Source organism: Equus caballus, chromosome 3 (genome assembly GCF_041296265.1).
Source record: "Equus caballus isolate H_3958 breed thoroughbred chromosome 3, TB-T2T, whole genome shotgun sequence".
NCBI classification, from domain to species: domain Eukaryota; kingdom Metazoa; phylum Chordata; class Mammalia; order Perissodactyla; family Equidae; genus Equus; species Equus caballus.
In genome coordinates, this window is record NC_091686.1 from 10,504,600 (window position 1) to 10,522,243 (window position 17,644).

Sequence of the window (17,644 nt, forward strand, 5' to 3'; positions counted from 1 at the left end):
CTTTTACTGTTAGTCTGGAATGGTCAGTATTGTATCTCCGGTGCCCAGAACAGCGCCTGGCACATAGTAGATGTTCAGTCAGGATGTGGTGAATGAATGAATGGAGGGAATGAATGGCTTACGCCTGGGCCACTTGGCCACCCTGGGGGTGTGGTCATTCTTGCCTGAACCACGTGGACTGAGAATGGGGCAGGATGACATTAAAGGGAAGCCAGGTGCTGTGACGAGAAGAAAGGGCCTGGGCGTGGAGCGGCCCCGACACAGGGCCCCTTCTGCAGACGTTGGATTCGCGGCAGGAAGACTCTGGCAGCTGCTTAGAGTAGGGGCTTCTCTGCCGGGTGAATGCTGTTCCTCAAACACTAGCACCTCAGGCCCGTCAGAGGAGTCGGGGCTCCTGTGAGAAAAGCACCCGGGAAGAAAGCTGCCGCTCGGGCTCGCTCTGCCGCGGGCCGTCCTGCAGACCCGGGAGCCTGGGCTCCCCTCTGGCTCCTGCACAGAGATCCCAGACAGATGAGTGTGTCTTTGTTTCTGGGAAATTCGCCAAATTAGGCAAAGATACACAGCCGAATTGAGGCACCTGTGTTAAAGCAACTTGAGAATTTGTGGCAAAAAGTGCAAACTGAGCTTTTTAACTTTTTAATGTAGGTCATGGTGATGCTGTGAGCTGGTGAGGGGTGGGTGGAAGGTACTGGCTCACTTGTTGAAGAGAGGATGGAGAGAACGGAGGATGGAGAGAACGGAGGATGGGGAGAACGGAGGATGGGGAGAACGGAGGATGGGGAGAAGGGAGGATGGGGAGAAGGGAGGATGGGGACAAGGGAGGATGGGGAGAAGGGAGGATGGAGACAAGGGAGGATGGAGACAAGGGAGGATGGAGAGAACGGAGGATGGGGAGAACGGAGGATGGGGAGAACGGAGGATGGGGAGAACGGAGGATGGGGAGAACGGAGGATGGGGAGAAGGGAGGATGGGGAGAAGGGAGGATGGGGAGAACGGAGGATGGGGAGAAGGGAGGATGGAGACAAGGGAGGATGGAGACAAGGGAGGATGGGGAGAACGGAGGATGGGGAGAAGGGAGGATGGGGAGAAGGGAGGATGGGGACAAGGGAGGATGGGGAGAAGGGAGGATGGAGACAAGGGAGGATGGAGACAAGGGAGGATGGAGAGAACGGAGGATGGGGAGAACGGAGGATGGGGAGAACGGAGGATGGGGAGAACGGAGGATGGGGAGAACGGAGGATGGGGAGAAGGGAGGATGGGGAGAAGGGAGGATGGGGAGAACGGAGGATGGGGAGAAGGGAGGATGGAGACAAGGGAGGATGGGGAGAAGGGAGGATGGAGACAAGGGAGGATGGAGAGAACGGAGGATGGGGAGAAGGGAGGATGGAGACAAGGGAGGATGGAGACAAGGGAGGATGGGGAGAACGGAGGATGGGGAGAAGGGAGGATGGAGACAAGGGAGGATGGGGAGAATGGAGGATGGGGAGAAGGGAGGGTGGGGAGAAGGGAGGGTGGGGAGAACGGAGGATGGGGAGAAGGGAGGGTGGGGAGAAGGGAGGGTGGGGAGAAGGGAGGGTGGGGAGAAGGGAGGGTGGGGAGAACGGAGGGTGGGGAGAAGGGAGGGTGGGGAGAACGGAGGGTGGGGAGAACGGAGGGTGGGGAGAACGGAGGATGGGGAGAACAGCTTCACGGCTTGTGCTGCCCACTGAAGAGAGGAACTGGGGGTTCTGGATCAGCTCTTGGCCAAACCCCATCCTTTCCCTCTTCCTTGAGTTCCTTTAGCATGTCAGGGTGGGTCTCCAAGAAAAATGTCCCAAGTTTAGATTAGCTTCAACTGCATGTGACAAAATACCCAGGACATTAATAGATTATTCAAGATAAAAGTATATTTTCCTCTTTCATTAACAGAGTCTGGAGATAGGCCATCCAGAATCGTGACTTTATGATTCTCAGGTACCTAGACTCCTTCTCTGTTGCCACTTTGTTACCTTTAATGTCCTGCCTTGGGGTCCAAAATGGCTGTTTAAGCTCCCATCGTCACATCTGAATTCCAGCCAGCAGGAAGGAGGAAGGGTTGAGAATGGCATGTCTCCTCCTTTTGAGAACACTACCCCAAGGTCACATGCTTCCATTTATGTCTCACTGGCAGAACGTTGTCACATTGTCATAAATAGCCTTTATTCCCATTGTCCACCTGCCCGTCTAAAATTTTGGGCTCTATTATTAAGGAAGAAGGGGAGAGCAGATATTGGGGGACAATTAGCAGTCCCCGTCACAGCAGGACTTTTTTACTGGCTCCATACAGAAGCCGCCCACATGGAATGTGTTAGTGGGATTCCAGTTCCACCTGCCCCTCCCCTTGGTCTTGGGGTTGGAGGTTTATGTCTGTGTTTAATGCCCGGAGCCATGCTGTGTACAGAAACAGAGTTCACACATTGGTGCTGTGCCTCAATGAAAGAAAATTTTACCATAAAGCTATGTATGTCAACTCTAAAATGCACATTTTTTTCATACTTTAATATCTCTAAAATACAGTCTCTGTCGGTAAGGTGGGCATCAGGGCTGCTGTCATTGCCACCATGTGTGCGTCAGAATTTGCAGCATGGAGGGAAATCCTGGAGATGGTGGGCCAGCACCCTTGGGAGATGCTGCCCCACTCACGTTCCTGATGTCGGAGGAGCAGGGACCACGTGGAGAGACACGGGCAGCAACAATAACAACTTCAAGACAGGGTGACGGTCTGGAGGCAGAGGACCCTGAATGTGGAGAAGTTTCAGGAAGACCTTAAACAATTTATTTCACTTACGTTTCCCTTTTTAAGAATTCACAACAGAGATAGATGCTTTTTAAAATCTGGGTCTCAGTCTAAAAGTCTAAAGTACAAAAAAAGTAAAGTAGGTACAAAAATGTTCTGAATGATAACTCATGTGAGTAGCAGTTCAGAAATTACTTTGTGTGTAATAAACAAATAAGCAAAAACATTATGGATAATGAGAATCAGTTTCTCATCATGGAGAAAAAAATTACAAATAAAGGGGGAAAGTTAGACTAAACCTTGTGGTGTTGAATTGGAATTAAAGGTATTGGTATAAATTCCAGGTTTTTGCTATATATACAGATGGATACATATAGAAGTGTTAATGAGTGTGTGTGTTAGTAAACTTAGATTTCCTGGCTCTGCCTGCTGAGACGGCCGAGAACAATGACAGCCCAGCAGCAATGAGCACACCTGGTGCCCAGATCTTGGTTTCTAAACAGCATTCTCTGACAAAAGGAACCAGGGCTCCTTGGAGATGTGGTTGATTCCAGGGCCAAGGCAGAGAAAATACAAGATGAGTTTAGAACATCATATGACACTAGAAAATAAGAAACTACCCAAAAAACAATGGATGCCTGGTGAAAGGACCCAAAAGCCAACTTGAAGGAACCTCAATGGCCAAATCTGGCACAGTTTGAGCAGTGAAAGAAATAATGATAGCAGTGGATTATAACCCATAGAATAAAATAGATATCCATGAGTCTATCCCAATGTAAATAAATAATTGAATAAAAAGTAAAAGGAGGAGAAAGGACAGCTCTTTCTTACGAGAGAATTCCAATTAATAAATGAAGAGATCATGGAAATAGAAAAGTATCATTAAGCAAACACCACAGTAATAATTGTAGGCAAGGATCATCAATGCTTGCTAAAATTAGTGAGCAAAAGTATGATGAGAAACAGGATGTTTGCGTAGTCTCAAAGTATCTTCCCACAAGATACTTATTAATTATAAAGGGAAAATAGTAACTTCACCCTGGAGACGGCAGGCACCACCTTAGCAAGTGATCACGGGTAACATCCAGGGTAACATCCAGATTGACATCACGTCCCCGCGATAGGATGCGGTGAGAAGAACAGATCACTTCTGTTGTATTCTTGCCAAAAATGCATGACATTGTTCTAATCGTAAGAAAACAACAGAAAAACCCAAATGGGGGACATCCTACAGATTTAACTGATCAATATTCTTCAAAAGTGTCAACGTCATGAAAGACAAAGCCTGAGGAGCTCTCTCCCGTCGGAGGACACTGCATAAGGACTAAATGCAATGTGGCATTCTGGATTGGGGCATTGTTGGGGAAACTGGTGAAATCCGCTTCAGCTCTGTAGATTACTTAACAGTATTGTATCGGTGTTTTATTTCCTGGTCTCTCTAATTGTATTATGTTTCTGTAGCCTGATCACGTTAGGGGAAGCTGGGAGATGGGTATATAGGAAACTTCCATGTTTTGTTTTTTCTTCAATTTTTCTATAAGTCTAAAATTATTTCAAAATAAAAAGTTAAAAGGTGGAGGGAAGTATTATGTCTTAATTTAATTGGCAGTGTTTTTTCCTCTTCTATTGGTACATAAAACCTTAGCGTGAGTTATAATCAGTAATATCTTAGATTTGATAAAATCTGCATGTAGAATAAAAATCTTTTATACCCTTCCAAACTTATATCCTTCCCTGGAGATAAGCTTTGTTACAGTTACCCTGAATCATTTGAAGTCCTTTTTTTTAAATTTGAAAATATATGTGCCTGTTCCATGCATATATATTTTACATAAATGGGCTTATTTATCCTTATTATTCTGTGACATGCCTTTTTCTCTTAACTGCGTGTTTTAGAATGCTTTCCCTGTCTGAGTGCAGCTACCTCATTTTTTAAATAGCCGTGTGATGCTCCGGGGTATAGATGTTCCGTAGTTTATTTGACGATTGTCCTGACGTTCATTTGGGTCGTTTCCACTTGTTTTACTATTCCAAACAGTGCTGCAGTGGGTACCTTGCGCATGGCCTCTGGGTGTACACGTGGGCATTTTTCTTTAGGAGAAATACCTAAAGACAGAATTTCAGAGTTGACAGATATTTGCATTTTTACGAACTACCAAGTTGCCCTCCAAATAAAGTTGAACCCACTACAATCCAATTAAGTCTCTGAAGAGTATGTGTTGTTTCCCCACGGGTCTCGCCAACACTGAATGTTATCCATTGTCTGATAATTTGCAGTCTGAGTGAAGAATCATTCATTCATTCATTTCATCTCATTCAACAAAAACATGTCAAGTGTCAGCAGAAAACATTAATGATTGGTTATTATTATTATTATTGTAGGGATGTGATGGGGAAAGGCATTCCAAGCAGAGGGAACAGTAGGAACAAAGGCACATGCTTCCTGTGGGTACAGTGTGCTACTGCGGGGGCTGGCCCCGTGGCCGAGTGGTTAAGTTCACGTGCTCCGCTGCAGGCGGCCCAGTGTTTTGTTGGTTCGAATCCTGGGCGTGGACATGGCACTGCTCATCAAGCCACGCTGAGGCAGCGTCCCACATGCCACAGCTGGAAGGATCCACAACGAAGAATATGCAACTACGTACTGGGGAGCTTTGGGGAGAAAAAGGAAAAAGTAAAATCTTTAAAAAAAAAAAAAAAAAGAATGTGCTCCTGCGTCGGTGGGGGTCTTTAGTGGTGGGTCAGAGTCCAAATAGGGCTGCCCTTCAGAGGGCAGTTAGGCTTTGGGGGGTGAACATGATGTAGTCTACACAGAAATCGAAATATGATATACACCTGAAATTTATATAATGTTTTAAACCAATGTAACCTCAATAAAAAAATAAACTTTAGCAACTTATATATATATATATTTGGCTGCCTTAAGCACAGTGGGAATGTGCTGGAAGGACAAATGTGTGTGTGTGTGTGTGTGTTGGCAGGGTGGCAATGGTTGTGGGCAAAGTAGGAATTCATAGGCTCAAATCAAGGAAAAAACAGGAGAATTGGTCAACTTTGGGTTGGAATAAATCAGGGGCTGTAACTAGACAGAGGAAATGGAGGCTAGGCCAGGAAAAAAATCATGTCCCCTGCATTGTCGTGTTGGGCCATCTACCTGGGGAGGCAGAATACATGTAGAGTGGGGTTTCGATTATGGGCTCTGGGTTCCTTTCCTGGATCTGCCACTGGGGGACTTGCAACAGTCACTCGCTCCTGTGCCTTTTTTTCTCATCTGTGAGATGGGGACGCCGAGGGCAGGTCTAGTCCCCAGCCCAGCCCCTCCCCCAGTGCTGTCCCAGCCGTCTGAGGTCAGGATAGGGACAGGGAGAGTCATGTGAGGAGCCAGCTACCTGGACGGCTCCAATCCCCTCACTTAGAGCAGTTGGAAGTTGAGTTCTTATTCCTGGGGCCCCTGGTCTCTGGGGCTTCCTTTCAAACCATGGTACTGGCGTGGTGTGGGTGGAAGGGTGTGTGGGGGCACAGGCTCGGACATGAGTCACGTGCTCACCCTCTGCAATGTCTTTCTTTATCTGTGACACAGACTTCTCCCCAGGATGAAGCTGGCCAGGCCCAGTTTGACTCTGCTCCTTGCTGCATCTTATTTCATTTGCTTGTGGCTTTTCTCATAATAATGGGACCTTATAACCAGGACTTTCAGGAGTGCAGCATCCACAGGGCACCTTGGACCATAACCTCGAGCATGACCTGCCAGGGTCCCCTCACTCTTGTGGTTGAAAGAATCCACAGCGTCCCACAGTCCTGCCTCTTTTCTCGTACAGTCGGTTTCTCCCTGTCCCACAAGGTCTGGTTCCTCTGTCCGGGTTCTCCTGCGGACACTAACTTTCCTCGGTTTACATCTTGCCTTTCTTCTCCTTCAGTTCTTGAGTCTCTCAGTGGACAGCTACAGGGCTTTTGAGGTGGGGAGCGATTCTTATCGTGCAGCATCGTCCCTGAATTGACAACCCTTCTCTCCTCTGCCCCTGAGCACCAAGTGCTGGCTGGAGCCCCAGTTGTGGAGACAACCCCAAACCCCCACAGTCTGTTCCCAGACATCCCCTCTCACTGACCAGGGCTTCCCAGGCCACGGCTGCTGCTTTATTCCGTAGGCTGCGTAACTACTCCTGCTCAATGTAATTGAATATTTATTGAACAGTTTCAGAAATGACCATAGCAATCGCTTATATTTTTAACCCTAATAAATCTGAGGGTTCACGTGGCCCAGGTCTCAGCATAGAGTCTCATTTAAAGAGACACAAGTCAGCAAGCAGAAGTAATTGAAAAGAAATGCAATTCCTGGGGCCAGCCCAGTGGTGTAGTGATTAAATTCGCATGTTCTGCTTCGGTGGCCCGGGTTCGTCGGTTCGGATCTTGGATGCGGACCTAGCACCACTCATCAAGCCGTGCTGAGGCAGCACCCCACACAAAAGAAGTAGAATGACCTATAACTAGGATATACAGCTATGTACTGGGGCTTTGGGGAGGAAGAAAAAAAGAGGAAGATTGGCAACAGATGTTAGCTCAGGGCCAATCTTCCTCACCAAAAAGCATACCCTAAAAAAAAAAAAAGAAAAGAAAAGAAATGCAATTCCTCCTAAAGAATCCACCCACATTCACCAGGGGCCACTCACATCTCTGTCACCCCAGTGAAGAGTTTGCTGTCCCTCGTCCCTTTCCCGTCCTTCTGTTGCAAACATCAGTGTGGTCCCCCTACCCGAAGGTGGGAACCCTTCCTTGAACAGCAGCCAGGCGGAAGAGAACGCCAGAGTTGTCTCAAGTAGGCGGAGGAAGGTAAGGAACCCCCAGCTCGTCTACGTGAGGTTATTTTTATCCTGTGCAAATAAATATAAAAATCTTCCATTTCCTAAAGGCATTTTTCTATTCATTGTCTCTGTTGCCCCTCAGAGCTTTCTGAGGCGGACCTCAGAAAGGCTAACGTGCCCATTTTGCAGATAAGCAATCCTTTCGGTGATTTGCCCAAAATAACGCTAGGCAGTGAGTGATCCGGAAGAAATATTGGCCGTGGTTTCATGACTCCAGCCCGACCACTGATCCAAGGAGGGCTGGAATTCGTCTCAGCCCCGTTTGGTCTAACAACCTATGTTGTCTTTAAGGAATCAGGGATGGGAGGGAAATAGAAAGGGCAGACTGAAAAGGGCCTTCACGATTGCTTCACAGACCCCAGGGGTTGCCCACCCCGCCCTGCTCTGTGCCACCTCGCTCCTCGCACACCTGACCTGGGCTGCCTTGCGGGAGCTTTAGAGGAATCTCATTTCCTTTATTTTTTCCCAGCTTTATTGAGATATAATTGACATATAACATTGGGTAAGTTTAAGATGGCCAACGTGTTGATTTCATAAAGAATCGCATTTTCTTATACTTTATCATCTAGCTGCTTTCTTTTTTTAATCGTAACTTTCTCAGGAGGAAACTTCTCGGCCAGCGCTCTGTGGGGATGTCTACCCTGGCCTCTGTTCTGGCCCTGTTTTCCGTGGGCTGAGGCATTCCCAGTTCCCTAGATTATAAAGTTTCTCTCCAGCCCCGTTCCCCACCACCCCCTCCCTCACAGGCCGTCTGTGCCTGCCCTGCCCACTCCCAGCCCTTTTAATAGCACCGTCCTTGGGGAGGATGGTCTCCAGGCTGGTTTCATAACAAGCCTGGTGAGGGCGGTGACAGCTCGGTGCTTCCAGGGTGCTTAACCGAGTTGGGTGTTCACGGGGGCTGGCAGCCATAAAAGCCCTAAGGGGGGAGGGGCTTTCCAAGGTGGGGGCCCTCCTTTCAGCTCCCCCCCGGATGGATGGCTGAGTGTGCACACATCAGAAAGGATGGGAGAGAAAGCAGGGAGGGGGGAGGACACGCCTTTCTAAAAATACAGCCTATCTGCATTGTGTTCGCTGGTTTCCCTGGAAACCACTGGGAGCAGAGAGCTCCGCATGGCACGGAGGTGCCCGGCCCTGGGGCCCTGGGTGGCCAGGGGCCTCTCTGCTTGTCCTCTTCCTGCTGGGCGTGAGGCCCTCCCAGGGGTCTCCGCAGCTCTCGGTCAGCCTTCTGTGAAGCCTGGGTGGCCAGCAGCTCCCAGCCCAGCCTTAGGACCTCTGCACCCCAAACTTGACTTGGGTGGGGACCCTCATGCACTTGTGAGGTGCCATCTTCACGTCACGGGAGGGCTGACTCTGCCTGCTTCTGACGGGAGAGGAGGAGGCCCAGGGAAAGGCTGGGGCTGCCATTTGGTCTCATGACAGCCTGCCACAGAAATGGGTCCCATCCGAGGCCCCGTGCCCTTGGGTCCCAGACAGCCACCGTGCCAACTCCCCAGTCACCGGGGCTTCTCCACAGGGAGAAGCCAAGGGAGCCGGGATGGGATGAGGCGGGGCGTCTTCTGACCAACCGGCTAGTGGAAGTGTCCTCCTTTTAGGGCAGAAGGGAAAGTCTGAGGGCGTCACCCTTAAGAAAGACTAAAAATAGAAGTAGGAAGGAAGGAGGGAGGGAGGATGAGAGGAATAGGAATCCATCCTTCCAGGTCAGGAGGTGTTAGAGGTGTTACAGAACGATTCATAATTCTTATAATTTAGATAATAGTGTGGTTTTAGAACTGCTTTTTCTATTTATCATGACACAAGCATTTTCCCATGTTATTAAATAATCTTTCACAAATTGTTGACCCAATGACCTATTCATGGACGTTTAGTGTTTTCTAGGTTTTTTTCCTATTATACATGGCACTGTGCTGAGCCTTCTTACAGATCAATCATTGGGTGCCCTCTCTGGTTTTCTTAGGAAATTTCTTTCCAGAGAGAGGATTGCTGAGTCGACAGTATGAGCCTTTTCAATTATCTTCATTTATTCTGCAAAACTGCCCTCCAGAAAGGTGGATCGATTGATAAACCCACAAGCAGCGTAAGAAAAGTGCCAGTCTTGGCACATCTTTGCCAGCGCTGCAAACTTAGCCAGTTCCATTGGCAAAAAAAAAAAAAAAAAAGGTATCTTGTTTAATTTGAATTTCTTTGACTTCTAGTGAGCTTTAATATCGTCCCATGTATTTATTTACCAACTTTAATTCTTTCATGAATCTCCAGTTCACGTCCTTGGCTAATTTCTCGCTTGGTGCATTCTGAGCTGTACCATCGGGAAATCCAAGTGAGGGATGGTGGTGCCAGGCTAGACAGATTGTGGGGTCCTGAGTCCCTCTCTGTCTGCCTTCGCCACATTGGCTCCTCCAGACACAGGCATGCGTGTCTACACACATGTGCACATATGAGCTTTTCTATCTCCTGAGGGTCAGAGGCCGAGGGTCTCCCAGGAACACCCAGCCCTGAGGGCCTGGGACCTACCGTCTGGCGGCTGTGGGTTGATGGTCAGCTGTATGGTCCCTGCCTGCTGGTGGTGCATCATGAGTGGCACCCCCTCCTTCAGCTTCCCTCTGCCTGCCACGCTGCCAGGGGCCCCCTCTCCCCTCTCCAGGCATCCTCACCGAGGGTCCTTCCAGCCCTCAGGACAGCCCGCAACTCTTCTGTGTCCTACTGGACCCCACTGTCCACTTCCCACCACAGGGCACTTCTGTCTGCTTCTGACCCTGCCCTTGGCCTCCCTACACTCACCTCTCTGCTTCGCAATAAATGCAGAAGTTTACTTGAAATTGTTTTAGGGATCATCCTGTGTTGTTTTTCTTTCTTTTTTGAAATACGTTTTAGCTTTTAAAGCAAATAATATGACGACATCCCTGAGCCAAGCAGGCAAGGCCGCAGACGGAGCCTTGCTGCCCCGGGGAAGCTGCACCGGCCTGCGCTGGGGCATGCGGGGATGGAGCGGGGGGTGGGCGCGGCCCGGGACCCCCGCCCCAGCCCGGGCCTGCCCTGTCCTCGTCCGCCCGGGAGCGTCATAGCCAGCCCGGCGTCCCGCCGCAGGCCCCAACGCTGGTCTTCGCCCTCCCTCTCTAGGGCTCCTGCTCCACGACGTGACCATGGCCGGGCTGCAGGAGCTGCGATTCCCGGAGGAGAAGCCGCTGCTGCGGGGGCAGGACGCCGCCGAGCTGGTGAGTCGCCCCTGCGCGGTCCTGGGCGGAGGGCGCCACCTCGTGGCCAAGAAGGAAACTGCGCCCCTTCCCTCCAGGCTTGACGTTGGCACCGGGCCGAATCTTCACTCCCCGCTGAGAAGCCTTGTCCCCGCCTTGGGGGCCTTCCCTTCCTGAGTGCCCACGCGACTAAGTCCCAGCCCACCTCGCTGTGCTTTGGCTGTGTTTCAGGCTCTTTAGGAGGGTCATTTCCATTTTAATGATGAGGAAACTGAGGCACAGAGAGGTTAACTCACTCGGCTTAAGAGGTTAAGGTCACACAGCTATCAGGGAGTGAGGCCGTGCTCAACCCCAGGTTCTGGGAGGCCCTTGAGCCCCAAGAGGGTACCGCTGGGCAGTGCTGCCTCCAGCAGGGGCACGGTGCTTCCCCGTCTGCCGGGGCCTTTCCGGGTCTTTTCCTCACAAGCTCTGAGGGCTGAGCGTTACCAACAGTGCCTCCAGGAGCAGTGGACGGAGGCGCTCGAGGTTGTTATTTAGGGCACCTGGCGTTAGATTCCGGTTATTTCTACCCCACACTTTCTTGACGTGATGAAGGCAGGCACAGCTTCTCTCTCCCTCCCTGCACGGAAAGCTGTGGGTCCCCTGCTGTGGAATTCTGGGGCGTCAGGGCCGGGTGGCGGAGGTCTCTGCTGCTTATGCCGTCGCAGCCCCCCTCACTCTGAAGATGGAGAAGCCAGGAGCTGAGTCCCTGCCTCTTCAGCGCCCCCATGGCTGCCCTGCCCTGGCCCCTGTCCTCCTCTGCCCAGGAGGTGAGCCCCAGAGCCCCTGAGCGCCACGTGTTGAGACAGAGTGGCTGGCCGGGGCTGCAGGGACCCAACCACATGAGGCCAGCGGTCATGTCCGAGGAGGGTACGGTCTTATCTTGAAGCCGGAGCCTGGAGTTAACTTGTCAGTCCTGATTATCAGGGGCAGGGCCCCGGGAATGGTCAGGGCTCGGCTGGGGAGCGCATGCTTTGCAGAGCCTGCGTTCTGATTGTGCTCTCCGCCTGGTCAGGCCCATCAGCTCTTGTGCAGGCGCTGGCAGCAGCCTCCTCCCTGGTCTGACTCCATGCAACCCTCTCAGAATAGATCATAGCCCTCTTCTGCCTGGAGCTGGTCAGGGTTCCAGCCACCGTCCTTCCGGGCCAGCCTGGCGTCTGCCCCCGGCCCCCACGCTCTCCCCCTGCTCGCTCTCTCCTGCCTCCGGGCCACCCGCTTTTCCTGGACTGTGGTGCCGCTCAGAAGAAAGAAGTTTCCCAGAACTTTCTGAGAAGTGCCTCCTCCCCACAACCAGCCCGTCTTTCGAGGCACGCAAGCAGAGAGCAGCCTTCTTTGAGGGCTTGGTGGGGTGGATGGTGACCCTCGGGGACCCCTGCACCCCATCACAAGAGCTGAGATTTGGGGGTTTCAGGGCAGCCACACGGAGGCGCTGCCTGCTGGAACGGGGTGTGCATCTGTGGACAGCGCAGGGAGCTGAGGGCACCAGGCCTCACGTGTCCCGAGCTTGCCTCTTCCACTCCTCGCCTCAGCAGAGCACCTCAAGAGACACCCCACAGCCCTCCCCACCCCTAGCATGGCCCCCCTTGCCACCCCTCCCTCCCTGGATTGGTGAGCATGGCCCCCTTTTGACCAGCAGCCTGGCTCTGCCTTCTTCCTGCTGCATTTGGTGTCTCTCACCTTGTCCCTCCTGGACCTGGACCAGAGTTTGCCACCATGATGTCCCCACCCTGCACGCAGGTCTGCCTCTTGTCCTGTGTGGAGGCCTCGAATGCCCAGCTCAGTTTCTCTCCTGTCTCGGGTCAGCACAAGACCCGTGTGGACCTCACATGTGCTTCTTCCAAGGAGCATGGATGGCCTCTTCCCCAGCCCCAAAAAACCTAGGTGCTGCCCGCGTGGCCTTTGCAGATTTCAGTGACAGCTGTGCAGTCCTGCCCCGCTCTTTGCCTCCCGGAGCCGTTCTCTCTCTTTCCCAGATGGTTACGCTCACAGACGGGGTCTCCTTTTCCAGCTGCACCGTGTGAACGTGTCTGTCCTTTTCCTGCTGTTTCTTGGTTTTTGGGTCCTGCCCTCCACAGCTTCCCATCCTGGCCCCCTGAGAGCGCACAGCGCACCCTGCCACTGTCTGCCTCATCCTTTGTTTAGATTTTATTTTTATCAAAACCGCACTCTCCCTCCTTCTCTTAGGGTCTCGAGTTTGAAAACCTCCCACGTTTCTTTCCCTGGCCTTGTGCAAGGTCTTCTGGTGTGAGGATTCCTCGATAACCAGCCTTGTCCCCTTCTCCCAGACCCCACTCCCCTTCCTCGGAGGTTCCAGGAGTGGCCTGGCCGCCTCCATGCTCTCCTCCCCTCCCCATGCAGAGCCCCCGGCCCTGGCGAAACAGCCATTGTTGATGAGGCAGCCGCAGTCGCCGGCAGCCAGGCTTTCCTCTGGGCATTAGACGCTCTCGTGCCCTCTGATTCTCTCCACCTCCCCGCAGCAGCACATCTGCCAGAATGCAGGTGGTTGGACTTGCCTACTTTGAGAGTAAAACATCAGAACTGCTGCTTTTTGTTCTTTTCCTTCCCACTCCCGTGACTTGGGGTCCTTGTCCTTCGCGTTGCACGTTGGTGACCCACCCCTTCTCTTGCTCTCCTCCCGTGACGTCCTGCTTCTAATCCGATCGTCTCCTTTATCCACGTATTTACTCCGGAGGGGCTGATGGAGCATCTGGGGCACACGAAGTCCAGTGCAAGGGGACAGGGAAGGAACAACAGCTAACGCCCTGCTCTCCTCTAGTCCTCGCAGACTGTGAGGCCCCGAGGCGAAGGTGCCTGCCCAGAGGCTCAGAGCCGGGCAGCAGGGAGCAGAGGTTCCTAGACAGACATGGTGCAAGCCGAGGCAGAGGCAGGATCTCTGCTTTTCCTGGACATGTTCCGGTCCCCCTATGAAGTTTCCTTCCCCCGACAGAGACCCAGAGAGGGCACAGAGGGTCTGAGGGGCCCCCGGAGGCGGTGGGCCAAACCTGCCAACTCAGACACACGGGGTTCAAGCCCCCAGCCCCGCCCCTGCTCTCCATCTCTGCTGCATGGAAAGCATCCATGCGTCTCAACCGCGTTCCCCTCATCCGTGAAGTCAGACGTGTTCAGGCAGATCTGCTTGTGTTTGGGGAGCCCGTTCCATGCCAGGCTGTCTGCTGAGAGCAGAACCAGACATGGGGCCGCCTCCGCGGGGCCTGCAGCCCAGTAGGAGGGACGGCCACCAATCAGAGGCTCACAGCTTCAGTGTAAATGAGCCCAAAAGCGGGGGAGCACGAAGCAGGCAGGTGTGGCAGGGTGGGAGCGTCTGCAGCTGCAGGCCCACACCACGCCTGTGGCTGGTCAGGAGAGCCCCATTGTCCCTCCCTCCATGCGTGGGCCTGGGCCTCCCATCCCTCATGTAGGTGTGACAGCCCAGCCTCTCTGCCCGCCTCTGCTTTCTTCCCTGGCCTCTGTCCTTGTGCCCTGATGGTCAGACCTTGAAAACCATCTGTGGGGGCAGCAGGGCAGAGTGGAGTCAGCAAGGATTTGGGATCAGAGATTCCACCACTTTCTAGCCTGTGATTCAGCTTCTCTGAGCCTCACCCTTCTTGCCTGTAAAGTGGGAATCGTCGTATTTTAAATTATTAGGTAAAATCGATGCATGGAGCTGCTCCTAGGCTCATCCGCCAAGTACTTAGCCCATTCCTCGTGCTTGGGAAGCCCTGGGTCACTCTTGTTAACATTAAGACAGACTGAGGGACAGCAAGCGAATCTGCTCAAGGCAGAGCGCCTGTGGGGGTCCCCTCCCTGCCCGGGCCAGCCCAGGCCTGACGAGCCACCCCTTCTGTTTGCTTTCCCTTAGGAGAACTCTGACACCTTCCTCCTGGCTGTGGACACAGACTGGAAGGTAGGTCTGGCTCAGCCTCCCGAGTTGGGGGACCATCAGCTGGCTGGCCCCTCACCCCACCCAGCCTGTTCCCAGAGGAGGGTCGCAGCCCTTGCGTGTGCCCCCAGCCTGGAGCAGCAGGGGCTGGGCATCTCACAGCCTCCAGGACTATCCCCACTGCTCACAGCCTCTCTGCCTGCCCCCCTGCCCTGTGGAGAGATGCCCCCTCCCTCCCTGAACAGGACAGGGGAGGGAGAGGAGGCCTGGGGGAGTGAGGATGCTGTCAACTGAATCAGCATCTTCCTCCAATGAGAGCCAGGTTGACTCTCCGAAATAGCTCCTGTTTCCATGGCAGCTGTTGCCGGGACAACCACGTCCTCTTTAATTTGTTGCCAGATTCCCTGTGAAAACTGAAATCCTTGTTTGTTTCTATTCCTCCACACAACGATTTCGATTTCACTCACTTGGCCAGCCATTTCTCCCCTCTGAGACCCATAGTGGCCGTTTATTTTCGTGTCTCAGAAAATGTCTGACAGCAGACAGACTGTGTTCTGGGGTCTCGCTGGACCTCAAAACCTGCTGAACAAAATCAGACCCTTCTGAGACCTCTGTCCTGGCTAGATGGAGCTAGCTGCTGCCCTGGCCTGGGCCTGACTTCGATCTGGGTCGGTCTCCAAGCCCCATGATAGCCCCAGCCTTGTGGTCTGGACGTAGGGATGACGTGGGAGGTGGGGCGGCCTGCCAGCTCCTCCCCCAGCGCCAACTCCGCAGCGAGGATCTGAGGATCCGATCTGGGCCTGCGTCGGGCCCTGGGTCACCAACCCCTTCAAGGACGCAGGCAGATGCAGCCACTGTGCACATGCTCTGGTCCCCCGGGAGCGCCAGCTCCAGACACAAAGGGCTCCGGGGCTGGGAGGATGGGATGGGGTGAATGGGAGCCCAGGAGGAGAGAAGGGAGGGATGTGTCCACGAGGTGGCCCAGGCCTAGCCAGGGATCAGCACAGGCATGCCAAGGGGTCCTGTTTGTCCTCCCTACTTCAAATGACAGCGGGAACATGTGGGCAGACGGCCCCTCCTCCCTGGGCTGGGGTTGGTGGAATAAAATCCAGAGCAGCCAGCCCCTGCCTGATATCGAGTGGGACCCCGGAAGTCAACAGGGCTGACTGCCAGCCCCCAAAAGTATGAGAGGGGAGAAGGGAGTCCTGGGGTCCTTCACATCCATATGCCAAGCCCAGCTGAGAGTGGCTGCCCCCACGTGTGGGACCCTGGCTCTCAACTCCTTCTCTGGAAAAGGGCTGCGTGTGCTGAAGGCTCCTCGCCCTCTCCTCTGGCTACACAGCATCGAGGCTGCCCCTTTTTTTTTTTTTCGTAAAGCAGCTGTGAGGTTGCTGGCAGAGATTTTATCCCACTTCGTCCCTTGCCTTAATGGACCCAGCCCCCAGGGGAGGCAGAAGGACAAACTAGAGCCAGACAGACCTGGGTCCGGGTCCTGGCCCTGCCACTCATGGGCCACCTGACCTCCAACACATGTCACTGCCTCATCCGTGGAGGGAGACAGGCAGCACAGCCCCCCTGGGTGTCTGTAGGGTCCGGGATGGTACCCTCAGGCCGGGCACTCAGACCCTGGGCTGACGGTGACTGGTGGCCACCAGAGCTCCAGGAGTCAGAGCCAGACTGACTGGGTGCGATTCCTGGCTCTGTGCTCACTGGCTGGGTGATGTGGGCAGGTTATAGAACCTCTCTGTGCTTCTCTATAAAGTGGAGGTTAGGAGGATGAAATGAGGTAATGTGTAAAGCGTTTGGATAGAGCCTGGCACATGGGAGATATGCTAATAAACATTTGCTACACTTAATAATTCGACCTCAGGCCCAGGGTGCTCCGGTGCTGGGGACCTGTACTGCTTACTAGCTGATGGGAAAATGAACATCTCTGTGCTTCCGTTTCCTCATCCTTCCTCACAGGCTTGTGAGGATTGTGTGTTATCCTGGCTACTACCGGTGCAATAGGCACTGCTGTTCTCCCATTTATGGAGGTGAAGGCTCAGAGAGGTTGACTGACTTATCCAAGGTCACACAGCAGGGAAGTGGCAGAGCTATGACTGGTACCTAGGTTTGGTCAACAAGACCTGAGCCTGCCTTGTTCAGCTACAGCAACTGTACAACCTCCAGGGAAGGGGCCAGCAGTTTGGAGAAGCACACAGATGATGCCATTTCTTTGTTACCAGGGCCTGGGCGGGCATGGGGTCAGGTCTGGAGTGGCTTATGCAGCTTTTTCTCATCCTCGTGACCACTCCGTGAGGAAGGCAGGATTCCTGTTTTACAGTTGAGGATCCTGAGGCACAGAGGAGCCAAGGAACCTTACCCAAGGTCACCCAGCTAGTGGGTGCGGGAGCCAGGACTTAAACTCAGGTCTGTGGATGTAAAGCCAGTGAGCTGAGCAGAAATGGAGGCCATGGTGGGCCGTGTCCGAGGCCAGCCTCTCACCTGGGTCCAAGGAGGGGAGAGGCCACTCAGAGGTCAGAGGTTGGGGTGGCACAAGGTTGGATGGGACCATGGAGGAGCAGGGAGATGATGGCAGGAAGGGTGGCAGGCCACCCCCGCCCCCCTTCGAGAAGCATCTGTGAGGATTTTGTGGCAGGTCAGGGGGCAGGGCTGTATCTTTGTGGCTGCCTCAGTAGTCGGAGTCTCTTCCTGTGCCAGAGTGGCTGCAGGGAACAGCGACTGTGGCCAGGACATGAGGGCAGGGGGACACATCGTTCCACCCCCTGGCTGCCCTGGGAGAGCAGGTCCCGGCACTCTGCACTAGGCCGCCAGAGCGAGAGGATGGAGATGGGGCAGGGGAGGTTGCTGATGGCCCCAGGCAGAGGACATGGCCCAGAATAGCACACGTGGCAGGTGTTGACCAGGTTACTAGGCACCCAGA

General features: G+C 53.3%; 1 protein-coding gene across 4 annotated transcripts in view; it reads left to right on the forward strand.

Moving 5' to 3' along the window:
* NDRG4 (NDRG family member 4) overlaps positions 1-17,644 on the forward strand; it is a 41,211-nt gene that overhangs the window by 9,338 nt on the left and 14,229 nt on the right. For all 4 annotated transcript variants that reach the window (XM_023637113.2, XM_070262980.1, XM_070262979.1 and 1 more), the window contains 2 exons: positions 10,726-10,820; positions 14,698-14,742. In XM_023637113.2, the coding sequence (XP_023492881.1) occupies positions 10,749-10,820; positions 14,698-14,742 (117 nt within the window). In that variant the 5' untranslated portion in view covers positions 10,726-10,748. The remainder of the gene's footprint in view (positions 1-10,725; positions 10,821-14,697; positions 14,743-17,644) is intronic.